This window comes from Apodemus sylvaticus, chromosome 21 (genome assembly GCF_947179515.1).
Source record: "Apodemus sylvaticus chromosome 21, mApoSyl1.1, whole genome shotgun sequence".
Classification (NCBI taxonomy): Eukaryota; Metazoa; Chordata; class Mammalia; order Rodentia; family Muridae; genus Apodemus; species Apodemus sylvaticus.
In genome coordinates, this window is record NC_067492.1 from 55,711,127 (window position 1) to 55,737,615 (window position 26,489).

General features: G+C 50.4%; 1 protein-coding gene across 3 annotated transcripts in view; it reads right to left on the bottom strand.

Moving 5' to 3' along the window:
• Positions 1-11,041: 11,041 nt before the first annotated feature.
• Positions 11,042-26,489, bottom strand: part of Tom1 (target of myb1 membrane trafficking protein) — a 34,960-nt gene continuing 19,512 nt past the window's right edge. For all 3 annotated transcript variants that reach the window (XM_052166418.1, XM_052166417.1, XM_052166419.1), the window contains exons 7-15: positions 24,438-24,554; positions 21,614-21,747; positions 20,507-20,540; positions 20,085-20,178; positions 17,769-17,889; positions 14,733-14,808; positions 12,455-12,514; positions 12,007-12,046; positions 11,042-11,882 (exon numbers count right to left, since the gene is read on the bottom strand). In XM_052166418.1, the coding sequence (XP_052022378.1) occupies positions 11,728-11,882; positions 12,007-12,046; positions 12,455-12,514; positions 14,733-14,808; positions 17,769-17,889; positions 20,085-20,178; positions 20,507-20,540; positions 21,614-21,747; positions 24,438-24,554 (831 nt within the window). In that variant the 3' untranslated portion in view covers positions 11,042-11,727. The remainder of the gene's footprint in view (positions 11,883-12,006; positions 12,047-12,454; positions 12,515-14,732; positions 14,809-17,768; positions 17,890-20,084; positions 20,179-20,506; positions 20,541-21,613; positions 21,748-24,437; positions 24,555-26,489) is intronic.

Consider the following 26,489-nt stretch of genomic DNA (forward strand, 5'->3'; position numbering starts at 1 on the left):
TACTTTAGTTCTTTGTCCAGGGTCTGAAACGCCGCACTTGCTATCTGCGTGGCCTTGGGAAAGCTGTTTACTCATTAAACACGTTGGTGGTACCAGAATGTTAGATTAGAATTCAGGGGACACAGGGAGAACAGGCTATGTGACTGACAGGTATTGATGTGCAGGGACTGTGGCCTTAGGGAAAACAACGACCCTCGATTCATAAGATGAGTATTGGAGACTCAGCAGCAAAATCGAAGCAGAGTTTTTCAACTTTGCAAGTCAGATGTCAGCCTAAAGAAAAGGCAAAAAATTCCTAGGACTTGAGAGGCAATCAGATTTCTGAGTTGATGCCAATTTGGTTTTCAGAGGGAGTTCCCTCTGGATATATAATAAAAAGAAGACTAAAAAAATTAAAATAACAGAGGGAGGGAGGGAGGGAGGGAGAGAGAGAGAGAGAGAGAGAGAGAGAGAGAGAGAGAGAGAGAGAGAAGGCAAAATGCCTGACAGCAAGTTAGCACAAAACAGTATGTAGTTTTTGTCTTTGTTTTTTGTTTTGTTTTGTTTTTTCTTGATACAGGGTTTCTCCATGTAGCCCCGGCTATCCTATACTTACTCTGTAGACCAGGCTAGCTTTGAACTCATAGAGATCCTTATGATTTTGCTTCCCAAGTCTGGGATTAAAGGCATGCACCTCCATTGCTCTCAAAATAGTGATTTTTTTAAAATAGTTCCAAATCGCAAAACATCTTTCCCCCCTTTCCCCCATAAACTGACATTCCAGACGGTGAGTGACAGTCTCTCCTGCTCATCACCCAGCACACTCCCCACCTGAAATCCCCCATCTTCCTGGGGCCCCACTTCCCTACCTTCTTCCTAAAGGACTCAGTTGTGTAGCTGACTAACTTTTCAACTCTAACCAAGGCAAACAGCTTCCAGCTGCTGGGGATGCTAGGGCTCTTATGCCCCCAGCTTGCGTTACTCATTGATGAACTGTAAATTTACACCACACTGGAAATCAGAACACTTTGTTTCCTACACCCTGATGGAACTCACATGCCTCTATCAAAAAAGTGGCTGGACTTCAGCTCCAACCGATTCTTGCCAAGGTCTCATGAGGCCCAGCTGGCCTTGAGTTTCTTCCAATCTCTATCAAAGCCAGGTCTACTTCCCTAGTCCCTATTTACAATCTCTAATAAAAAATTAGAAATCTTTCACATAAGATATACAATAGATTAAACTAAAGAATGAAACAAAACAGGCTGGTGAGATAGATCAGCAGGTAAGAGCACTGACTGCTCTCCTGAAGGTCCTGAGTTCAAATCCCAGCAACCACAGGGTGGCTCACAACCATCTGTAATGAGATTGGTGTGATCTGGTGGGTCTAAAGACAGCTACAGTGTACTTACATATAATAATAAATAAATCTTTAAAAAATGAAACAAAACAAAACAAAAACCAAGTCAGTTGGTGGTGACATACACATTTATTTATTTATTTATTTATTTATTTATTTATTTATTTATTATCTTTTGGTTTTTCGAGACAGGATTTCTCTGTATAGTGCTGGCTGTCCTGGAACTCACTCTGTAGAGTAGGCTGGCGTCGAACTCAGAAATCCTCCTGCCTCTGCCTCCCAAGTGCTGGGATTAAAGATGTGTGTTGTCAGGCAGTGGTGGTACACTCCTTTAATCCCAGCACTCAGGAAGCAGAGACAGGCAGATCTCTCTGAGTTCAAGGCCAACCTGATATACAGGACAGCCAGGGCTACATGGAGAACCCTGTCTTGGAAAAGAGAGAAAGAGAGAGAAAGAGAGACAAGGAGAGAGAGAAAGAGAGAGAGACAGAGAGAGAGAAAGAGAGAGAGACAAAAAAGAAAGAGACGGGGGGGGGAGAGAGAGAGAGAGAGAGAGAGAGAGAGAGAGAGAGAGAGAGAGAGAGAGAATGAATATCTTCTAAAGGCTGGTAGTGTGAGGTTTGAGGCTCTGGACTAGCCTGTACCTTATGTTCTCTAGTTGGCTATGCCCATGGGGTGTGGATCCTGAAGTGGTGATGGCTTCAGTCACTTACAACTCTAGCCCCCTCCCCTCTTCTTTCGCATATGCTGCTCTGTCACCTGACATTCCCTAGAGACCAATACAGCGTGGGGCTCATATCATCCTGTGCTTTTGCTGTCTAGGTGGGCAGGCAGGCCACCAGGGCCAATATCCAGCAGGTCAGCAGATTAGCTGGCCTGCGTGGGGATAGGAGCCCTCAGTTTCTATAAATCCATTTACTAGTTCCACTTACTTGTCTCCTGGCTGTCCCCGTGTCTATAGGGTCAAGGACTGTGACTCTTTTGTGGGTACATTCCCAGCACCCATCTTGGGATCACAGCACAGGAGGGTGATGGCAGGACAGCCCCTGGGGCAGGTAATAGAGACACGATTGTAGCTGTTGTGAACATAGACGGCAGGGCTGAGAACAGAGAAGAGGTGGGACAGGTCTGCACTGAGTTAGCTCTCTTTGCTCACTACCTGTAGTGCTGGCGATGGAACCAAGGCCTTGCCTCTCCTGCTTGCAAGCAAGGCAAACCCTGCTCTTCCGAGCCACATCCCCCACCTTCTGTCATCGCAGAGCCTTCATTTCTTCTCCAGCTTTCCATGTGGACAAGAGATCCAGGGATGGTGACAGAGTCACACATATCCAAGGTGGTGTAAGCTAACTGCCTTATGTTCTCCCTATTCATCTTGTTATTATAATGACAGAGAATTCCATGATGGGTGAACGTCAGGTCAGGACGGCAGGAATGACGTGAGTGGAGGAGGTGACACACTGAAGAACAGGTGAGATAATTTGTGGGAGGAGCATAGTGAGAACAGCAAACATCTTGTACAGAGGCTATAGAGTCAGACCACAGGACTCTGAGGGATGTGTATGTGTGTGTGTGTGTGTGTGTGTGTGTTGTAAAAACAGGCTGTATTCTGGGTGTTTCTGGGGACAGACCCAGGAGCTTTGGCCAGGCCAGAAAGTGAGTCTTTAACTTGGGTGAAGGATTTGATTTTGTTAAGGTTTGAGGATGCTAGTTATCTTAAAACTGTGACCACACAGTCAGTGAGATGGCTCAGCTTGTAAAAGGGCCTGCTGCGAAGCTTGAGGACTTGAAGTAACCTGAATTTGATCTCTGGGATTCACACAGTGGAAGGAGAGAACTGAGAACTGTCCTCTGACCTCCCCTAGCAGGCGTGCACACATACACACATGTAGACAGACAAACAAATGTAATTTTAAAACTAAAAACTCATCCAGGGGTTGAAGAGATAGCTCAGCTATTATAAGAAATCACCCTGTGCTCCCAGAGGGCATAGTTTGGTTCCCAGTATCTTGATCCAACATCAGGTGGCTCACAACCACCTGTAACTCTAGTTCCAGGAAGTCTAATGCCCTCTTCAAACATGCACTATGCTCACATGCACATATCTGTACACATTTTTATTTAATTAAAAAATTAAAATAAGGGACCAGAGAGATGGTTCAGAGCACTGACTGCTCTTCTAGAGGTCCTGAGTTTAATTCCCAGCAATCACATGGTGGCTCACAACCATCTGTTTTTTTTGTTTGTTTTTTGTTGTTGTTGTTTTTTGTTTTTTCGAGACAGGGTTTCTCTGTGTAGCCCTGGCGGTCCTGGAACTCACTCTGTAGACCAGGCTGGCCTCGAACTCAAAAAACTCACCTGCCTTTGCCTCCCAAGTGCTGGGATCAAAGGCGTGCTCTACCACTGCCCATCGCACACAACCATGTAATGTGATACAATGTCCTCTTCTTGTGTGCCTGAAGACAGAACACTCATATAAATAAATACATAAATTAGTATTTTAAAAAATTAAAATAAATATGTGCCAATAAAATATTTGTAAGAGCATTCTTGCTGTGTGGAAACTCCCATCTTGCGGAGGGCAGTGCCCGGGCTCTGTGCTTTGGTCTACAAACCCTAACAGCAGTTCTTAGTCCAAAGACCTCCAGGCGGGTTGGAAGGCTGGGGTGGGGCACTTCTGCCCTCACTGTGGAGCCCAGGGGCCTCCACCCTTCACAGGCCTTCCTGCTCGGTGCTGTGCTCTCTCAGGCAAGAAGTGTTACTCCTTCTCCAGCTCCACGAAGCACCACTCTTGGCAAATATTTATAGGCAGAGCATGTGGGTCCCTGGGAAGGTTGACAGTGAACTGCCGGGGAAGCAGAGTGACATGGGACCTTAGGTTCCTTTGGATGGCTTTGTTCCATCGGTCAGTTCCTGAGCCTTGAGACGATTTGTCTGATCTTAGCTCCCTGGTCTCTCCTAGGATAGATAGTGTGGACATTGCCCCTTTCCTGGCAAGAGCGTCCGCTCTTCCCGCTTTGAGCTTAAAGATCCTATAGCAAGATTCACAACTTGAGTTGACTTGCTTCTAGTCTTCTAGTCACTTCCTGGACATGGCCAGGCTCTCCGAGCCTTTGCGTGTGTTTTGTTACAGCTCAGACAATGCCACTCACTTTCCTGTCCCTATGCAGGAAAGGGTCTAGCCTCAGCCTTACAAGATAGTACACGTCTGTGAACCAGTTTAGGCGTTAGAGGAGAAAGGATCAAGAGTTTAGACCAGAGTTAGCTACACAGTCATTTGAGGCAGCTTTTGCTACATGAGATCATGTCTCAAAAAAAAAAAAAAAAGCCAGGAAGTCTCTGGACTCACACGGTGGACAGAGAGAACCGACTCCTGTAAGTTCTTTTCTGACCTCACATGCTCACATGTGGCACATGTGCACACTCTCAGATTGTGTGTGTGTGTACTTGAAAGCGTTTAATGTGCATAATAATAATAACAATAACAATAATAACACTGTTAAAAAAAGATACGGGGGGGAGGGGGCTGGAGAGATGGCTCAGTGGTTAAGAGCACCGACTGCTCTTCCAAAGGTCCTGAGTTCAAATCCCAGCAACCACATGGTGGCTTACAACCATTCGTAATGAGATCTGACTCCCTCTTCTGGATGGAGTGTCTGAAGACAGCTACAGTGTACTCACATATAATTAATTAATTAATTAATTAAAAGAATATTTAAAAAAAGATACAGGGGCAGGAGAGATAGCTCAACTGTTAAGAGCACTGGCTGCTCATCAAGAGGACCAGAGTTCAGTTCTAGGCAGCTCCCAGCCATGTGTAAGCTACTCCCAGGACAGATGCTAACTTCTGGCTGCCATGGGCACTGTATGCAAGTAGTGCATAGACATTCATCAGGAAAAACCACCCATACACATAAAAAAATAAATGGCTTTTTAACAAATTCAGCTTCTAGGGTGGAGAGATGGCTGAAAAGTATCTTTTTTTTTTAAAAAAGATTTATTTATTTATTATTATATGAAGTACACTGTACTTCACACACACCAGAAGAAGGTGTCAGGTCTCATTACAGATGGTTGTGAGCCACCATGTGGTTGCTGGGATTTGAACTCAGGACCTTTGGGAGAGCAGTCAGTGCTCTTAACCACTGAGCCATCTCACCAGTCCCAGTATCTTTTTTTTTTTAAGATTTTTTTTTATTCATTTATTATATGTGAGTACACTGTAGCTGTCCTCAGACACTCCAGAAGAGGGGTCAGATCTCATTACAGATGGTGGTGAGCCACCATGTAGTTGCTGGGATTTGAACTCAGGGCCTTCAGAAGGAAGAACAGTCAGTGCTCTTAACCGCTGAGCCATCTCTCCAGCCCCATGAAAAGTATCTTTTGCTCTTACAGAAGACCCAGGTTGAGCTCCCAGCACCCACACCAGTGGCTCGCCAACACCTGCAAAGTCAGTCCCAGGAGTTTCAATGTACACATGTGGTACACATGAACTCACAAAGGCACCCATACACACACATAAATAGAAATAATAAAATCTTCTTTTGCTAGTTGCTTTTTGTTTTTCAAGACAGTTTATCTGTGTAGCCGTGGCTGTATTGGATTTGCTTTGTAGACAAGGCTGGCAATCAGATTCACAGAGATCCACCTGCCTCTGCCTCCCTAGTGCTGGGTTCAAAGGTGTGTGCCACCATGCCTGGCTGGAGATAATCTCAAAAATGTAAAATCTCAGGTCTCATGAGTGCCCTCTTCCTGTGCTCATAGCACCTTAGGCTATGCCAAGAGGACTCCAGCTGGCTGGAGGTGTGAGGGCCGCTGGGTCTGTGCACTGCATGTGATGGCAGTCACTGTGATGTGTCACTGCATGTGACGGCAGTATGCCAAACGGACCAAGGCTGAGCAGAGAGGAGCCTGTACCGAAGAGGAGGGCGGGACGCATCACCGATCCTCAGGTGCAGTCTGTCTCCTCCAGGTCTTTGCTGTTTGACGAAGTGCAGATGCTTGCTCCTGCTAGCTGGTGGACTAGAGGTTAGGTTCTTGGCACAACAGTGACTGAGGAAGGGGTCAAGGCATGGTTTCCAGGAGGGGACAGCCGGGACAGTGACAGAAAAGTGAGAAGTGAAAGTACTAGCTCAGCACTCTGCAAAGCCAGGAGCAAAGCTTTCAAGGAGAGAGCAGGAAGAGAATTTCCTGACTAAACGCGTTCATGAGGCTGGGGCCAAAGTCAGCAGGAGTGTTTCAGAGCCTGTAGCCCCGTGAGGCTGGTTATCCTCACCTTCTGTCCTTTCGGGTCAGGGGGTCTGCCTCAACCAGCAGCAGGCCTTCATAGATGGAAGCTGGCCGGCTAGAGTGTCTTCAGTGGGGAACACTGGACCCAGTCTGATTACTGATGTGCCAAAAGGGAGAAATAGGAAATGCTTAGCATATTGCAAAGTATGATGTAGACAAAAACACAGAAGGGAGTATGTATACACACATATCAATATCAATGCACCCACAAAGTGCTGTTCCCAGCCTCCATGCAGCCCTGGTGCTAAGTCTGGGTGGGAGTTGCCCCTTCCCAAAGCCAGGTTGAGAGTGGTTTAGGTAGAAAACTGAGTTCAGAGGTTGCCTGACTCCTGATTTTTGTATAGCCCCCCCCCCTCTCCAAAGATTGTACCAAAGACACATAGTTAGAAATAAAAATAGAGACCAGTTATTAAGAAAGGACAAATAGCCGGGCAGTGGTGGCGCACGCCTGTAATCCCAGCTCTTGAGAGGCAGAGGAAGGTGGATTTCTGAGTTCGAGGCCAGCCTGGTCTACAGCGTGAGTTCCAGGACAGCCAGGGCTAGTGAGCAAGTGAAGAGATCTGATCCAACGGGACTACAAGGCCCCTCAGCACAGCGGCCTGAGCAGGCCCCACTTAGTCATGAAACCTAGGCAGGGAATGTTTCCAGTCTTTGTCACCTGTTTTTCTGCTATGTTAATGTTTTTTAAAAATTATTTTATATGTATGTGTTTTGTTTGTATTATGTCTGGGTACCATGTACCCACAGAGGCCCAAAGAAAGCTCCAGATTCCCTGGAACTGGAACGTGCAACTGTGGGGACTGAGGCGTAGGGTGGCCTCTGGCAGTGGCAGAATACAGATAGGCTACGCTGGGGAGGGGGCGGGGGCTTGCTCGCTGCTGCTACTCGGTGCAGTTCTTTTTTTTTTTTTTCCCGAGACAGGGTTTCTCTGTGTAGCCCTGGCTGTCCTGGAACTCACTCTGTAGACCAGGCTGGCCTCGAACTCAGAAATCCACCTGCCTCTGCCTCCCAGAGTGCTGGGATTACAGGTGTGCGCCACCACCGCCCGGCTCGGTGCAGTTCTGAAGTGGGTAGGGAGTCCTAGGGAACAGCTAGAAGCCCCAGACAGACTCCCCCAATCCGAGTCCTTTCTCTCTCTTGTTCTGCTCTGACCTCATGGCTGGCTCTTGGTGGAGTCCCATGTCTCTGGAGATGGTCTAAGTATGATCTGTCAGTCATTGCAAATCTCCATGAGGATTGGTGGAGGCGGGTATTATATGCCCCTGCCCTGAACGGTGGAAGGAATCTGTGTGTGGTAGCCACGGGCAGGATATGTCTTTCCAAATGTATATGTTGAAGTCCTTAGGACCTCACAGTGTGACTGTTTTTGGAGACAGTAACTCTAAAGAGGTGACTAAGGTACAGTGTGGTCATTAGACGAGGGGCTAATCCAGTATAACTGCTGCCTTTCTAAGAGAGGAAGTCGGGGTGAAGATTCGTGGCCAGTCACAACACAGGGTGAAGATGGCCATGTGCAAACCAAGAACATTCCTGCCACACCTGGATCTTAGACTCCCAGTTCCTGGTGTGAACAACTGTGTGTTGTTCGGCCAGCTATGGCCCTTTGCTGGGAACTGTGCAGGGGAAGGCATGGACCAAGGACTTCATGGGGCTCTCTGATGTTGGAGGTGGGGAGGCTTCGTCCAGGGACAAATCCCAGAACTCCCGGATGGACAGTAGGATGAGGAAGTCACTCTACCTGCCTCTCCCCTTCCCTCCCTGTCCCAAAGCTGTAAGGTGAGTGGCAGAATGGCCACTGTCAGTGAGGGGGACTGCAGCAGGCCAGAGGGGTTCAGGAGCTTGAGTTGAGGGAAGACTGGTGTTTGGTCAGGGTCATGGGGTCCAGCAGAAGACGGCCTGGAAAACATCAGATGGGGACAGCAAGGAAGGTGGTGATGGGACGGAGCAGGAATCAGTAAGAGTGGAGCAAGCCAGGTGTGGGGATGACGCTAGAGGCTACAGCACCTGGGGTTTGAGGAGGCAGGTTAGGGAGTCTGCTTGCTCAAAAAGAAACAAAAACAAACAAACAAACAAAAAATAAGCTAGGCAGTAATGGCATATGATGCAGGGGCAGGTGGATCTCTGAGTTCGAGGCCAGCCTGGTTCAGAACAGCCAGGGCTACACAGAGAAACTGTACCTACCTCAAAAAGAAACACAAACCAAACAACCCAACAACAACAGAAAGCACAGTGGGGCTGTTTCAGTGCTGGAGAAGAGAACAGCACAGGAAGCTGGGATCTGAGAACTGGGCTGGGCTGGACTCGGTGCCGTGGTGCAGTCCCGACTTCTTGCACCTAGCAGCGGTTCAGCTGTATGCTTGGCAGGAGCCTGCCGGACTGCATACCAGGCTGTCAGGACGACCAGGAGATGGGTGCTACCTGTCTGAAGCTCCACAGTCTGTTGCTAGCTCTGGTGTGGCTTTTCTTTTTTCCTTTTTCTCTTTTCTTTTCTTTTCTTTCTTTTCTTTTCTCTTCTCTTCTCTTCTCTTCTCTTCTCTTCTCTTCTTTTCTTTTCTTTTCTTTTCTTTCGAGACAGGGTTTCTCTGTGTAGCCCTGGCTGTCCTGGAACTCACTCTGTAGCCGAGGCTGGCCTCGAACTCAGAAACCTGCCTGCCTCTGCCTCCCAAGTACTGGGATTAAAGGCGTGCGCCACCACTGCCTGGCTGGTGTGGCTTTTCTATACAATTCACAAGTTAGGTAGAGTGAGGGCTGAAGTGAGGGTAGGGATAGGGAGTGTGTGTGTGTGTGTGCCTGTGACACGTACTTGAAGGGAAAGGTGCATTTCCTCGAATGCAGCGCTGCTGCCACCTTGTGGTCACAATGGGACCTGAAGCCAGGCCCACAGAGCAGGATAGCCTTGCTTGGAAGGTTTCATGAAGTGCTGGCCTCGGCAGAACTAGAGCCAAGACCTATGGCCAGTCCCTGCTTCACTCCCATTGCTGGGATCCAATCTGCGGGCATCTTTGCACAGGCACCCAAGGCGGGGCGGAGACTAGTGCTGCCTTCGAGGTCTCCAGCAGTTGTCCTGAATGGACACACTGGGAGTTGGGAAGCAACAGTACATGCTGAGCTGAGGAACCAGGGCTTACTACTGGGGTCTGCAGCCAGTGCCTAGTTTCCCACCAGCTTTGTCTCGTGAGGGCAAGCCTTGATTGATCGCTCCGCTCTGTCTTGGTGGAAATCTGGGGGACTGATCACTTAATCCCAGCTTCAGTAAGCCCAGTGCCCCCCTATCTCAGCTCTGGTCGGCATTGCCCCTTCCTTTCTACAAGTCCTCAGGCAGGCACATTTGTCACATCCCTATTCGTATCACCTGCACTACACACCATGTCTGCCGCACAACTATCAGCCACAATATCAACCTTGGGTAACACACAACCTGGTAGTGTAGCTATTGGAAGGACTCTAGGCTTCTGGAGTGGTCATGGAAACTTCCCTATACTTTCTAGCTTACACAGGAAAGTAACAGCCTTGCCTTGAACATTTACAGAGTCAATTTCTCTAACGGACTTTAGATATGGAGAGAATAAAGGAAGTAGGTAGGTGGTGGGGGGGGGGTACCCCTCTTCTCCATTCCTTGTTAATCAGATAAGGCCTTGCTTATCCACATGTAAAGGATAACCACACCGTGGATGCTGTGGCATTAGGCCAGGGGTGGACAGGCCTGACTTGGACATGCACTCTCTGCCCTTCTCCTGCTTGAAGATGGAATATCCCAGGTCTATGCAGACTGCCCCTAATCTGCTTCCTTTACCCAAGTGTCCTTGGAGAGCTGGGCTAGGCCTCAGAGCACAGGTACCAGATCCTGTGTGTGACCACTGCTTCCTGACTTTGGAGAAGACAGTGTCTCTAGCATTCTGCTCACTTGTTGCTAAGGGCTGGGTCAGCAGGTGCCTGTATAAGGCCTCTTGAGGGCTGTAAAGAACCAGGGAAGGTCTGGGTGTCCACAACGATTTTCATGGCCCAGTGTGCCCAGGGCTGTGTGCCGAGGCAGCCATGAGTTCCAGTCAGCAGCATGCAGGGCTGACAGTGCAGTTACCTAGGCCATGGCTGGCACCAGCACACCCCCTTTGGCCTCCTGCCCCAGTGCCATCATTGTCTACCAACACTAGGCTCCCTCTCTTGACCAACATGCTACTGTTGTAGGATGGGCAAAAGCCAGCTGCTAGGGGTTGTGGTATATGAAGGAACACAAACAGGCAGATGGCTCTCTTGTGCAGAGCAGAGCAGAGGGAGGCTGGATTTGTGTGATGAAGCAGGGATTGTAACTGTAAGTACAGCTGTAGATGCCCACCACTCAGATGGCCTTTAGGTCAAAGCAGATGCCCTGCCCCCAGCGAGGTCAAAATGCTTTCTGCCAGAGCAAATCATGCTGACAAATGGTTTTCTACTTTTATTTGGGGATACAAAAGGCACCTCTCCCTGTACTTGAGGACCAATCAACAGGTGAGCCCCAGGTGGGCGGAGCCCTGCTGGAGGAACAAAGCAAGGATAGGGGAAAGGCAGCAGAGGAACTGGGGGGTTCTGGGTACCCAGAATCTCTGAGGTCTCATCTTGACACCTGGGCAGTGAGGTCTTTCCTCACTGGGTGCAGCTTCGTACCAGGACAGTGGGCAGCTCAGCAGGAGTCACCATGGCCCATCCCAACAGCCACTAAAGCCTTCTGCAGGCCCCACTCTGCAGGGGTGGGATAGGGAGGCTGTGGTAGTCTCCTCTATTGCCTAGACTGGTAGTGTAGATTCTGGAGAGCTCCTGTGGGCTTCTCTGGGGAAGAGACCAGGGGAATTTCATGGAAGCAGCCTTATTCCAGGTCAATCAGGTCAGCTTGTCTGGGGCCCCAGGTCTCCGTAAAATCATAGTCGTTAGCAGGATGGGAAGAAGGCAGGACCAGTCAGGATACCAGCGGAGGGCTGACTTGTTCCTTCAGTTCACCCACTGCTGCCCAGGCTCTGGGAGAAGAGAAGCGGGGTAACAAAACACCCCAAGCAGCCTTAATACCAAGGGAGGGAGGGACTCCAGTGGGTGTGAGAGTGTCAGGCCCTGGGCTGCAGGGTGCCCGACTGCATTCATAAGGCAAACAGCATGTCATCGTCCTTCTCCTGGGCCTTCCTCCGAGGGGCGGTTCCAGGAGCCGGTCTGGGGGGCCCTTCGGCTGCAGGGCTGGCCAGGTTGGGAAGCCGGTCGGCAGCTTTGGCTCGTTCTTCCAGGAATTTGTCAAATTCTAGAGGGAAACAGGAGGCTTGTAGGCTAGAGCTCAGGGAGAGGGTGGGGGGCAAAGGGGAGGGAAGGGGACAGGGGCAGGAGTCACTTTCAGGGGAGGAGAAGGCAGATGGGTGGGTGGTTACCTTCACTGGTAACACCAGACGGTTCCTCAGCACTGTCCCCCTGAGAATGCAGAGGGAGGAAATGGAGGTTATCAATGCTGGCCACCCAGTGGGCTGGCAAGGGCTGGGGCTGGAGGTCCAGTTCAGGAGTGCCATCTGCTGGTCACACCCCTTTGGAAAGTGGTGGTTGTGAGCTGGGCCCCTGGCAGTTACCAGGCTTTTTGATGGGAATGGGACAATGATGATACCTGCCTTTGAGGGCCTACTGTGGGGAGTTTAGTAACCCCGCCCCTGGTCTATAAGCAATGACATCAGTGCTGACTGATATGCACAGGGAGGCTGTTGCATGGGAGAGGATGGTGGGTGACTAGATGAAGACAATACTTCCCTCTCCTCCAGTCACTTACAAGGCCCTTCTACAAGACAAATGGATCCCTGCTTGGCAGGAAAGGCGCAAGCTTTAACTTACCACATCGGTGGACAGCCATTGTTCAATGTCCTCCATGATGCGGGCCTGGGTGGCCGGGATCTGGAAGGCAGGCAGCAGGGAGGCAGGGAGGCAGTGGGTGAGTGACAGGAAGGAAGCTGAGCATTCCTCAGTCACTCCTCCACCCTGATCTGAGTTCTCCTGTGTCCTACTGGGGTGCAGATCCTGGGGTTACCTCTTCCAGCTGCATGGGACCATTCTGCCTAGGAGCTGGAGCAGGCCGAGGGGTAAACAGGAGCCATTCCCCACATGGAGAAAATATATGTCTGGTCCCAACACTGAGAACTGTGGGGAGGTGTTCCAGCTGGACAAGGGTTCTAGGTCATGGTCCAGGGCAAGGACGAGCCTGGTCACAGGGGCTCAGAGCAAACAGGGAGACTCAGTTAATGGCAGACATAGGAATGTAAGAGGAGGGAGGCCCCAAGGGTTCCAGAAAGTCCAGGCTGGCGGTCACAGAGGCAGCTTTCTAGATGGGAGTATTTGACTCTGGGCTCAAACACATGGGCTCTCCCATGGTGGCTTCTAAAAGGAGCAGGGCTGGGGGTTTCCTCTGGGACAGTTTCAACAGTGTCACTCTGGCACGAGCATAGCCATGCCCTGCTCTGGACCTCCAGGGACTCCTGGCATCTTACATAGGTCCTCGTGCTTGTCGCCCTCACCTGGCATTATGACTGCCATCCAGAGCGCTGCCAGGAGGCGGTCAGGCCAGCAGGGCCTGTATAGAGGAAGGCTGGCAGCTTACGTTCTGAGCTAGAGTCTCTGACCACAGCAGGTCAAGCGTATCACCTAAGCCAGCCAGGTGCCTCACTCTGGGTGGGTCATAATGGCACGCCCTTTCTGACAGACTGGGCACAACTCTTTTAAATGTCCCCAGAGGGAGGCCAGCCAGCCAGGCAGGTGGAAGGCCACGGCTGGAGGGCTGTGGCTGGTCCCTGGCTGCTGGGAGATGGGACAGGGAAGAGCTGTGTGCTGTGACTGACGATTGTGCTCAGAAGCTTCCGGGTTGGGGCAACGTGGAGAGCAAAGTAAACAAAACAAAAACAAAACACTCCCCACATTCCTGTGGGACCCCAGAGGGTGGCCCCCACACTCTAAGCTGAAGACTAACACCTAAATGGCTTATCTTCAGAAATTACACCCAACAGGTGGCTGCCCAAATAAAGGGTGTGGGGAGTGAATGCACATGGGCAGTTCTACATGTGTTGTCCACTGTGGGCTCCTGCATGGTGCTGTGTGAACCTGGAAACTCAACACTGCTCCTCCTCTCAGCTGCTGTTAGTCCCGGGAAGATATCTCTGTCTCTGTGTGGCAGCAGGAATGACCTGTGCGGTGATTCCCACAAGAGGAACATGAGGGCAAACACAGAGAATAGGCTCAAGAAGTGATAGCTGAAAAAGCATGTAGAGGCAGAGCGGTCCGGAGCATGTGTGCTGAAGCACCCAACAGAGGCTCTTGGACTCCATGAAGCCCTACTGCCCAAAACTGTTCTGTGCCTGTTCTGCTCTGAAAGGGACCCCAGGCCAAGAGCTAGGAGGTATAGGAGCACGGATGGGGAGTTCCTGGGAGTCATCAGATCCTGCCCTGTGTGAGCAGGACCTCAATGCTCAAGGCTTTCAAATAGTGTCTACCTCACCTAGGACAGTGTCCACGGTCCCAGACACCTCCTAGACCTCTTCCACCTCTCAGGCCTCTCTAGCTTCTGAGAGGAGTGTGCTGTATCTGGCTTGTCACTCCCAGTGCCTTGGCTCACTATGGATGATGCTTGGAATCTTGCCACTGGAAGGATAGCCTAGAGGGCTCAGTTCTGGGCATGTGGCTGTCACTCAATACACAGTCAAGGAATTAGCTGGACTTAAAAGAGTGTGTAGGAATTCTGACTGTTGTTCTAGAGTCGCCTTTGCTCCCCTTTGCCCATCCTCCTATTAGGGAAAGGTATCTGGAAAGGCAGCGACGGGGAACAATGACAGGCTGCTGTGCATGTCCACTGCTGTTAAGCGTTCCAGGTAAAGATGATAAAACTGGTGACCCTTAGCTGTCAGGTGATGAAGCAGGATGGGAACCCAGGACCACACTGGACACCAGCTCCCGAAGCAGGACTGGGTCACTTGTTGGGCAGTGCCTCCTTGGCTCTCAACTGGGAATAATCACACTAGCCACAAAGGACCAACTGAGAGCCAAATGGAAGAGAGCTGGGCCAAGACGGTGCTGTAAGGCTCTCCTTTTTGGAAGGCTCTGGGTAGAACAGGTCCTCTCTGCTTACCGCTCCGGTGCTCTGCTGCCGGGCATCCAGGGCCCCAGCCAGGCCATCGGTGGTTTGGGGAGCTTCATATTTGACCCTGAAAGACAGAGCAGTATGACGTTAGACGCTGCTTGACCACATTAGCCCTGATAGGCAGCATAAGGCCTGAGGCTGTCAGGTGAGCCTGACTTGGGTTGGCCTGGGCAGGAATGGCTTAGGTCATAGAAGGCCTGGTCTGATGCTCCTCCTCTCCAAGTGTGGGGCAGGAAGAAGAGGCTCCATTTTTTTTTTTGCTAATGAAGACTATGTTCAGATATGTGCCCCATAATGACATACATCAATGAAGCGTAAGACTCTAGAGACAACATGTGATCAAAGACCAGAAACAAGCTCACACATGGCTGTGACTACAATGGACCAAGTTGAAGGACTAGGAGATAGATTGTGACTCCCACGCTCATGGATGATTTTTATAGGCTCCTTTTTGAGCAGTTCCCATCTGAATTCCATCAACTGTGGTTCTATGTAAGGATGTATTTGAATAGGGGAGTTCCTTCTACCACCAAGATGAGTGTGCAAGCAGGCCAGGGCTGGGAGGGCTGCTGGCAGATGAGGGCAGGGAAGGAATATGTGGTATGGTTGAAAATAGCCTCAGGGGAGTGAGAGGTCATCCTCAAGTGGGAGGGAGGCTGGGCCTCATCTGTCCTGGTCGTCTGAGCCTGGAGGTGATGAAGGCAGACACTGGGTTTCTATCCTAAGGGGAAGACAGGCACTGTTAAGAGTGGAGAGGAGTTCCTTTCCTGGGACCCCCGTTACTCTGCTAGGGCCAAAGACTTCAGGAATAGAGGCCACATCACAGTGAGCATGTGCAGTGCTGATGTCTGTTTCTGGGGGCTGTGTAGGCTGTTGTTAGGAGGCTCTTTGAATAAAAGACCCAACTCCTAGGCAGCCATTCCAGGCACAATGTTCTCACGCCCTTCCCAGGAGGCCCGCCTATCACAAACAGGACTGGCTGGCTCGTTTCTCTTGGCCACACAGTTCCTGATCACATGAACAGCAGGCAGCTGATTGTCCTGAGCCAGGACAGCCAGCAAGAAGGCACCCATGCCAGAGACTGTGCCCATTTTCCTGATGACTCCTGATCACCACTTCCCTGCTCTCAGTCTAGTAGTGGAAACTCAGCTATTTGAAAGGCCTAGTATGTGCCTCTGGAAAGCCTAACTTGACCTTTGTGGGCTACAGATCCTGGGCTAGGGGTTGACCATCCCATGCCTAGGCAGGAAAAAGGGAGTCTCTACCCAGGTTGTCTCTATTGGTTGCTAGGCAGGGCTGGTTTTCAGGGCACCTGGGACAGTACTTGTCTAAGTGCTTCTGAAGAGACTGCTGGGCAGACATCACCGAGGAAGGGTAACCTGCTTCTAAGGAGCGCAGGGAGGACGGAAGGGAGGAGCATGCTGATGGAATGGATGGAAGTGGGAGCACCTTCTTGTGCTCCAAGAAGGGCCTGTTTGGGAGGCTGTGGTGTTGGATTTGGTGGCAGCCGAAATGAAAACAGGGGTGGTGACAAGAAGCTGTCTTTCCTGTGAGCCTGGAAGAGCCAGCTGCAGGCTGGCGTGGAATGGGGAAGCCGGGAGGGCAAGGAAACTATCTGGGCAAAAAAGTCTGCCAGGCAACCAGAATGGGAGGATCTATTACAGCAATGAAGGTGGGTTAGGTAGGCACAGGGAATAAAGGAACAGGGACCTCAGAGCTGGGGCCCACTTCTGCCTCTGTGGGTGCATTCTGTAGGGTGGGGACCAATACACAGTGAGTGGTCCATGAAACCGAAGGCCTAAGGGGGAACAGCGAAGCTAGACCTTGCCGCTGAGCCTTTGCATCGCCTGCTCCTAGAACCTGAAATGCTTCCTAAAGCCCAGTCTGGGTTGAGCCCTCTGAAGGGAACCTGCTCTTCCATACAGGAATGGCCATGCACACCAGCACATGTGTGTGCTGTTCCTGTGGAGGCATGCTGGTGGAGCAGTGCACCCCAGCCATGCTGTCAGACCAGTTAAACACTAGGGACTCTCCAGTGTGCCCAGCTGTTCTGCACACTGGGGCCGATGTGGACACACCACCCTCCTGAGTGTGGGCCCCACGGGACCCATTAGCTTTCATCTGCACAGCAGCCTCAGCAGCGCCCTTAACACCATGGCTACTGCGAGCTGCTGGGCCTCAGGCCTCTGGGCTGGGGAGCACAGACTGTGGAGGGTGGAGCCAAGCCTGGTTTACAGCTTAGTGTGGCAATGGCTGGCCCGAGACTGTCAGATTGTACCTGAATCTGTAGTGTGAACAGAGAATCCTCTCTGGCCAGTGTCTGCTGTCCAATGACCAAGTTGTCAAAGAAAGATCAGGTACTAAGATGCCAAGTGGGAGCAGCTAGGAGGCTCTTTTAATCTAGAACTTTCCCTGGCTGTACAAGCCACGGCCTCCCATAGCTCATCCCACAGGATTTAAGCAAAGGGATGAGAAACACTGGCTAAGCTACTTCCTTTGATGGGCACGCGTGGAGCCAGTGTAAGATGTGTCAGAGCAGGGGTGCCGCTGGAGACCTGCTCCACTACAGGGTCTGACTGATGACAGCATCTTTCTGAAAATGGACAGCTCACATGGAGGGACATACCCCAGTGCAGCCAGAGCCTCCTCTGGGGATGAAGGATGGCTATGAGACAACAGTCAAGACCTAGACGTCATGAAGGCTTTCTTAGGGGCCTTCCTTGTCCCTAGGGGCTTGGTACTGGCTACACATTATGTAAGATGGTGGGCCAGCCAGACAAAATGTTACGTAGAAGTGGTCAGAGGCTCCCAACCTTCCGGCCCCTCAGAGGCTTGCTTCTGGTTCTGTTCAGGTGTTGGTATCCCTTCCTGTCCCTGTACTGCAGTGTTATCCAGGCCATGCTAGACTGTGTGTCTTTTCTCCTGGCCTGTCTATTTCCATTCCAGATTCAGGGATCCCGAGAGATGCTCTTGACAACAGGAAGCGCTCATCTGCAGGCGAGCAGGCTGGAACAGGTAACTCACCCTTTCCGCTGCTCAGCCAGTGAGTTGCCCCGAGTCAGAGCAAACATGTCAAAGTCATCTTCCAGGTGTCCTGAGGTCTCCAGAGACTGCAGGCCGGCCCTCACACTGCTGGAGCCAAGGTCTGCAGAGACAGAAAGGCCAGGCGAGCGGCCTGCTGTTCCAGTTGCTGTTCCATGTCCCACCTGGGCCTAGGGGCTGTTTGCTTAAAGAGCATTAGGGGTTCGATGGTAGGCCTTGCACGGGAAGCTGCCCACTGCCTGTGAGCAGCAGGAAGCACTTCCTTTCTGCTGAGCGTGCACACTTCTACGGTGGCACCACAACGACCTCCTCCTGCTGTGGTGAGGATTAGAAAATAGGAAAACACTGCCTGTGACACCTGCGAGAGCAGTGGTTCTCAACCCAGGGGTCGAATGACCCTTTCACGGGGTTGCATATCAGACATTTACATTACAATTCATAACACTAGCAAAATTACAGCTAGGAAGTAGCAAAGAAAATAATTTTATAGTTAGGAGGTCACCACAGCCTGAGAAGCTATTAAAGCATTAGGAAGGTTGAGAGCGACTGAGCTAACAGAAGAGCCTAAGCAGGAGAAGAGTGATCAGATCCGACTGTTCACAAGTGTAGTGAGTTATTCAAAGTGGGAGCAGAATGCATTTCTGGGGTTCGGCATGGAGCAGGCAGTCAATATTAAACCCAATCCTAAGCAGACTTGGTGGTGCTGGTCTGTGATCCCAGCGCCAGGGGAGACTGAGTACAGTCTGGGGCACTAAGCCCATTCAAGGACAGTTTGGGGAAATCTGTGAGGCCCTGTCTCAAAATTAAAGGGCTGGGATATAATTCCGTGGTAAAGCACTGGCTTAGCATGCTTGAGGCTTAACTCCCAGCAAAAAACAAAACACCAAAAGTAAACAGCAGCAGCAGCAGCAGTGACAGCAGCCCAGGAACAGCAAAAAGGATAATGACAGCTAACACTTATCAAGAGTACAGCCAGGTACACCTACCTGTAATCTCGGCTTTTGGGAGACTGAGGCAGGAGGGTGGAGAAAGTTTGAGGCCTACCTAGATTGGCTACTAAGTTCTTAGCAAGAACCTGGATCAAAAGCCAGCAAAATCAAATAAAACCTACTTTTCTTAGAACAAAGCACCAAAGGAAGCCAAGCTGGAGTTGAGCTCAGAGGCATATTGTCTAGCATGGGCAAGGCCGGAGCTCTACCCTGCAGTGTCACCACAACAGGATGCCTTCTGGCCAGCCCTGATAGAAGCTGCTTTCTGAGCAGTCTGGCGGTTCCTCAGAAAACTGGGCACCTCACTTCCAGAAGATCCTGCTATACCACTCCTGGGCATATACCCAGAGGATTCCCCACCATGTAATAAGGATACATGCTCTACTATGTTCATAGCAGCCCTATTTATAATTGCCAGATGCTGGAAAGAACCCAGGTATCCCTCAACAGAAGAGTGGATGCAAAAAATGTGGTATATCTACACAATGGAGTACTATTCAGCCATTAGAAACAATGAATTCATGAAATTCTTAGGCAAATGGATGGAGCTAGAGAACATCATACTAAGTGAGGTAACCCAGACTCAAAAGGTGAATCATGGTATGCACTCACTAATAAGTGGTTATTAACCTAGAAAACTGGAATACCCAAAACATAATCCACACATCAAATGAGATACAAGAAGAAAGCAGGAGTGGTCCCTGGTTCTGGAAAGACTCAGTGAAACAGTATTTGGCAAAACCAGAACGGGGAACTGGGAAGGGGTGGGTGGGAGGACAGGGGAAGAGAAGGGGGCTTACGGGACTTTCGGGGAGTGGGGGGGGCTAGAAAAGGGGAAATCATTTGAAATGTAAATAAATTATATCGAATAAAAAAAATAACAATAAAAAAAAAAAAAAAAAAAGAAGCTGCTTTCTGGCAGTTTCTTGTTCCATTCTTCCAACCTTGAAGAGGGGTCCATTCCTTCATTCCTTCTTCATGTAGGAACTGATTACTGAGCTGAGCAGTAGACTGTCTGATGGTCCCCAGGTTGTTCAGGTGGGGTGGGGGTGGGGTGGGGAATCAGGGCAGAGGGATGGTCAGAGTGCAGTGAGGTTTATATCCAAGGGGCTCAGGGGGCAGTGGTACTCCAGGGCATTCCCACAAGTTTTGCTCAACCCTAGCAAGATTTGGCTTGGGATCCCAGCAAAGTAAGATATGGACCAATGTTCTGCTGTTGGTGTTTGCAAGCACAAGAAAGCACCCCCAGAACTTTGAGGTTACCCAGACACTGTAACATACTCTGGGCTGGAGCCCTCAGCATACTTACTCATTCCTGCCAGTTGGGACGAGAGGTTGCTTGTAGCTGCGGAGTCTGGACCCATGTCGATCAGGTCAGCGGATAGCTCGGCTTCACTGGAGGCCTGAGGGGAGGGGAGACCTTTCAGGACGCAGTGATCTGCCTCCAGGCCCCAACATGTTTGAATGGGAGCTGGGGAATTTCTCCTCCTCCACCTGGGCTCCAGATCTGCTATACCCCTGGGAGGCTGGGAGGCCCTGAGGTACACGCTGGTGGTGGCAGAGCCTTATTTCCCTTAAAGGGATAGTGGTGTAAGAAGTGAGAGACTCCCCTATGAACCTAAAAAGAAGCACCGGTGCCCTGTACAAGGAAGGCATCAGGGAGAGGGTGAGAACTGCCCTCTCACTTTTATCAATAAAGCATGACATAGTTCCAGAAGAGATGCCTCTTACCTTGGCAGTCTGCCCTGTTCGGAAGCGTTCAAACCTACAAGACAGAGAATATCCAAATCAAAAGAACAGATGGACACAGTCCCCAGAGGACCCCAGATCACTACCAGGATGAGGAGGTAACTGGTCTACCCTCACAGATGCAGTACATACTTGCTGTTCCCATACTATTACTAGCAGAGTTTCACTTGCATAGGGCTGGGAAGTATATGATCACTTATAGGACCACCTTGCAACAATCAGTAAGAAACAAGGTGACAGGAACACAATAGAAAGGGACATTCAGCAAGCAGAGTTGAACACTGCTTTGTCAACTGTCTAGTTATCTACTCTACACTTCAGAATGTGTGGGTGGCTCTCAAAGGTGGCCACTTGTCTCTAACCCTGTCTACTTAGGGGCCCGGGGGGGGCTAGGGAGAGGGATGGGGAAGACCTTAGTACAGCCTGTTGGAGTTCTGGCCTGGCATAAAGGACATCCCTTCTGAATTCACCTTCTGTTCTAATGTCTTTGGGCACCTGCCTGCTCTGAGTTGAGATACTCAGTAGCCGTTGGCTGGCACTGGAACAAACTGGTGAATTAGGGACCTGATGCTAGGGTACTGGGGGACTACCACACAGTGCACCTCAAGATGGCAAGGAGGACCTGCATTCTTTGGGCTAGTCCAGCTGTTGCCCTCAGGGGCCCAGGCCCTCTTTTTTTGGGGGGGGGGTGTTTTTTTTTTTTTTTTCAAGACAGGGTTTCTTTGTGTAGCTTTGGCTGTCTTGGAACTCACTCTGTAGAGTTGAGCTCTGGCTTCAAACTCAGCCTCCCAAGTGCTGGGATTAAAGGCATGCGCCACCACCGCCTGGCAGCCCAGGCCCTCTCAATTGATTGCAAACCACACAGCAAGTGAAACACATAAGAGACACAAGGAGTGGGAGGTGGCTAGATGATAACCCGTCTCTAGAGGCAGAGCACTTTGTTTCCTGCCTTTATGACTGCCCACTACCCAGGTAGCTCAGTAGTGGGTAGAGAGCCGGAGGCTCTGGTAGCTTGCTCATGTCTGACAAAAGCACAGGGAAAATGACTGTGGAGCAGCCAGGGCCAGGGCCCAGGTGTGGGCGGACTACCGTTCATGGCGCAGAAACACGTTGTTGAGGTTGTCATTGATCATGAGCAGTTCCTCTGTCAGCTGCTCATTGCAGATGCGCGGGATGAGCTCCAGGAGCCGCTGCTGCATGGCGCGGCAAGTGCGGTTGAGCTCCTAGAGGGAGGGGGAGACACTGAGGTCACACGCAGGGCAAGGCTGCTCCTCATGAACAGTGGTCAGGCCTGGAGGAGGGAGGGGTCTTCATGGAATCACAGAACAGCTCTTGGAGCTGTACAAGCCTGTTTTCAAGATCACGGCTCAGGTGCTGCAGTGTAACTGCAGTCTTGAATTGTGAGATGGACTCACACTGTGTCGCCTAGGCTGCTGTGGAGCGCTTGGTCTCAAGTGACCCACAGCTTCCGGAGTAGCCGCAACTGTTAGGCTTCACACTAACATTTAAAGTACTGGAATGCACCACGATAATGATTCTGATGCTTTACTAGGACTGCATGCAGACTGCAGAGTCAAGTTTTAGCCACCATGTTTGCTTACTTAGAAAAACCTCAGCCTCCTGGACCAGCTAGTCTGGCCCATGTGGTAAAGCAGCACAAACAAGAGAGACACTACCTCAAAGAGTTGCAGGAGAGAGCTGGCTCCCTAAGGTTGTTCTCTGACTTCTATATGCAAGCTGTACTAGTGACATGTCACACACACACACACACACACCATAGACACCAATGCACACCTAAGGGAAAAACAAGGGAGGGTGAGGAGGGTGAGGAGGATGAGGATGGTGAGGAGGGTGAGGAGGATGAGGATGGTGAGGAGGATGAGGATGGTGAGGAGGGTGAGGAGGATGAGGATGGTGAGGAGGAAGAGGATGGTGAGGAGGGTGAGGAGGGTGAGGATGGTGAGGAGGAAGAGGATGGTGAGGAGGGTGAGGATGGTGAGGAGGAAGAGGATGGTGAGGAGGGTGAGGAGGGTGAGGATGGTGTGGAGGGTGAGGAGGGTGAGGAGGGTGATGGGCCTGAGGATGGGGTGGGGTGTGAACAAGTTGTAACTTCTCTGACTGTTACCTCGCACAGCCGGACTTGCCTCACTGTTCTCATGGCCTGTTTTTTTCTCTTCTGATAAACTTATCTTGGAACAGTTTTTCAGACTTACTGAAGAGCTGCAGTACAGCACAGAGGCGCACGGGTGCCTTCACCCAGGCTGACATCTGTCAGAACCAAGGCGTCAACACTGGTATTAACTAAACTACTTTTTCTGTGAATATCTTTTTGTTTCCTGTTTCTAGATCCTATAATGTATTTAGTCACCATGCTACTGATTGGGTTTTAATCACAGTTAAACTTGTTTAGGAAAAAAGATAAAAATTAAGAGATTAGGTGTGATGCTATGCACCTGTAACCCTAGTAGTTAGGGGCTCAAGCAGGAGGATGGAGAACGTGCAGGACCAGGCTTGGCTGCATCATGAGACCTTGATTCATAAGGAAGGAAGTAAAATAATGTCCTTTGGTCTACAGGAAGGCAGGAAGGCAGGTTCCATTTTGCCCAGCACCTGGCGTGGGTATGCCAGCTCGTTTTCTCTTGTAGGGTCAAAGATGAGGCCCTGCACTGATCTCTGGCTTCCTGTGAACCCTGTTCCTCACCCACCCCACCCAGGCCTCTGCTCAGGGCGACTCTCACCATCCCTGGGTTCCCCGCTCTTCCTCCTGTGATGAAGTATAACTGACATGAGCCTCTGCTTCCCCGTCGAGCCCTCTAGACAGGAGAAGAGCCTAGACTGAAGTCACTGCTCCAAGTCACAGATCCTGGACTTGCTACCTACCTACCAGCCACAATGACCTAGGCATGTAACACAGCCTCTCTTTGCCTTAGTTTCCTGATCTGGAGGATGGGTTTGTTTAGGGCTATGAATGATGTATATCAAGCACCTACGTTGAGCATGACACAGAGTATTCATCATGTGGGCAGTGACTCTGTGTCACCTTGCCAGCTGGCTCCAGCCTTCTGCGTATCCCAGACTACTCATATCTGCATGGACTTGGCTTGGGACATATAACATTATAATAACTCTTAATCAACCTCCTTTCTTCATCTAGTTCTCACACTCAAGAGTCCACTGAGCTAAGACACTCCTACTTTATTCCCCCACCCCCAAATATAAGGATCTCTGAGCAGTCACAGGGGCATAAAGACCTGGCTTCAGAACTGCTCTCTGTGGGTTGGTGGGAGAGCTATACAGATAAGATACCGAGCGTTCTGCACACAAAGCATCTGTCCCTCTACATTCTGGAGGCTGGCTTTGTCGGTTCCTGACTTTCTCACTGCCTTCCCTAGGGTCCCCTACAGAAATGCTGCTTAAACCCCCAAGTCCTGGGCTCCACCCCATATGAAGGTGAGCATCATATGACACCCAGGACTGGATGGTCACTCCTCTCAAAGCCCACATTGCTTTGTCCCTCCTGCTTGCTTCCGCCAACAAGGGGAAGGGTGGGAATCGGCCCTTCTGGCTTTTCCCTGCTGTCTGTGCTCATCAGCACTGGGTAGAGGAGATGTTTCACATGTACGATCTCATTTAACTCTCATGTCCCATTTGTATCAAAGCAGCCACATAGATGGAGAAAATGAGAGGCTGTTTTGTTCAAGTCTGAAAGCAGTAAAATTAAGATGTGAATTCCTGTCTGATGTGAATCCAAGGTTCCTGGTTGTAATGCTTTCTACGGCTTCACAGAGTGCCCAGCAAAAACAAAAGACTGCAACGTAGACAGAGTGGCCACACTTCCCTGGTGTGTGCTGTGGATGTGCACAGATCACCTGGGGGCGGGGGGATTTGAACCTGGGGCGGGCTGTTTGCTCACCTGCAGTAGCTCCAGGTCTGCAGGCTCGACCTGCGTGGGCACCAGCTCCGTCAGCATCTCTGACATCACTCGCACGTTTCCGCTCACCATCTCCAGCTCACTGCGCAGCTTCCCAATCTGAAATGCACCATTGTAAGGAAGAGAAAAGGGAGCATCTAGAGCCCAGGCCACCTCCACAGTCGTGTGGCCCAGGAACTACCCAGCCAACACTTTCTCCACACAGCTTCCCTCCTGATTCCTGCGGGTAACTCTGTACTCAAGAGCCTGCAGACGGTTCCTCCCACTTCACAGCCCCTCAGAGGTGCTACCAACCGCTGCCATCTCCCAACCAGGAACCAGGAACAGAGGCAAGCTGAAAGCAGTGTGACAATCGGAGGGGAATAAGCCAGTGAGGTGGTTGGAAGAGCGCCAACATTTCTTGGGGCTGAGACGCCAAATAATGAGGCCCTAGGGATGGTGGCTCTCCTACAGAGTAGGGAGGCAGGCTGCAGTTCCCTCCCTATGCCCGGGAGGACGGGAGGACGGGAGGACGGGAGGACGAAGGAGGTTGGGTCTGTGTCTTTCCCTCCCCCCTAAGAGAATTGGGATTCTTTAGGGCCTAGGCTTATCCAAACGTAAGCTGTCAGGCCTGCTACCCATGTGAACATGCAACTCAGACCCAGTACCTGAACCAGTGATCAAGACGAGCCAAGGTTCCAGGCTTGGGGACACATAACAATGAGGGTGGTAGTGTCCTCAAAGAGATGAGGTTGTGAGGGTCACTGTGCAGTGTCTTTTGTGAACTCTGAGGGACTTCATATGCCCATGGACAGACACTGTGTTTATTTTGAATACTGAAAAGCAGACGAAGCTTCCCCCCGCCCCCCCAATGTACCTGGCTGAAGAATCCAATTGTAATGGGATGGCTCGTGAATCTAGTGGCTAGAGACTATGTTTGGGGAAATACTGGTATATTCTAAATTCTGTGACTGAGTGACAATTAACTTCAGAGTTTGATTTCATGACTGTGACAGCAGCTACCACTTACTAACGAGCGCCAAGCACTGCACACATGTCATCACAGGTGGGCTCTGGATGAAGAAACAGGCATGCAGAGACAAGTACCATGTCCACTGAAGGTGACCAACAGCACACCCCACAGTGTCAGGCAGAATGACTTGTTTAATCAGTCATCACCAGCTTGCCATCCAAACCCAAAGGGATCTGACCACAGAGGACCGTAGGAATTACATCACCACACCACAGCCTCCTAACATGCCCCAAGAGGCAAAAAGGGCTATGAAATCAAACAAAAACACTCAGTTCTACTTAGCAAGATCCTTCTAGTACTAATCAGTCTTAATATACAGACTTTAGAAAAACTAGCTAAAATCAGAAACAAGGTAGGTAATTGTTTTGGATTTCAGAGTCATTTCACAATTTTGTAGGCTTTAACTACGTTCTCAGTGAGCCAGCCTTCTCTAGTCATGTTTGTGGTGGTGCATAGTTTCATAACATGGTATGAGGGAGCACTAAGTTTCTCTTTTTGGGGCTGAGACTGCACTGCATACAAGTGGCCAGGGAACAGTTCTTTGTAGTGAAGTGTCTTTCACTTGTATCACATTTGTGAATCTTTACCTCCAGCACACTCAGCAGCTAAGTCTTCATAGTTCACTGGTGATGATCTATGATCTGTGAAGGCCTCAAGCCCAGCCCAGTACCACATCTCAAATGACCGATAACCTAGATCACAGCCTGCTGGTCTGAAGTAGGCAATACTCTGAGCTAGCCACAGGCTGGGGAAGCTTCCCCAGGACCTCATGCTAAGCTTCTAAACTTCCTCATGTGCAGCTGTGGGAGACCTCAGTGCAGGACCAATGCAATTTCTCATTTTGTGAAGATGCAGATCTCTCTCTCCCTCTCCCACCTTCTTTCTATGACAGGGCTTCACTATGCAGCCCTAGCTAGCCTAGAAGTTTCCATCTTTTAAGGTTGTCTTTAACATGAATCTCAATTCAGATGAAACTCTATGTAAGCCTATTAGCACACAGATAAAGTGGAGAGGCCCAAGTG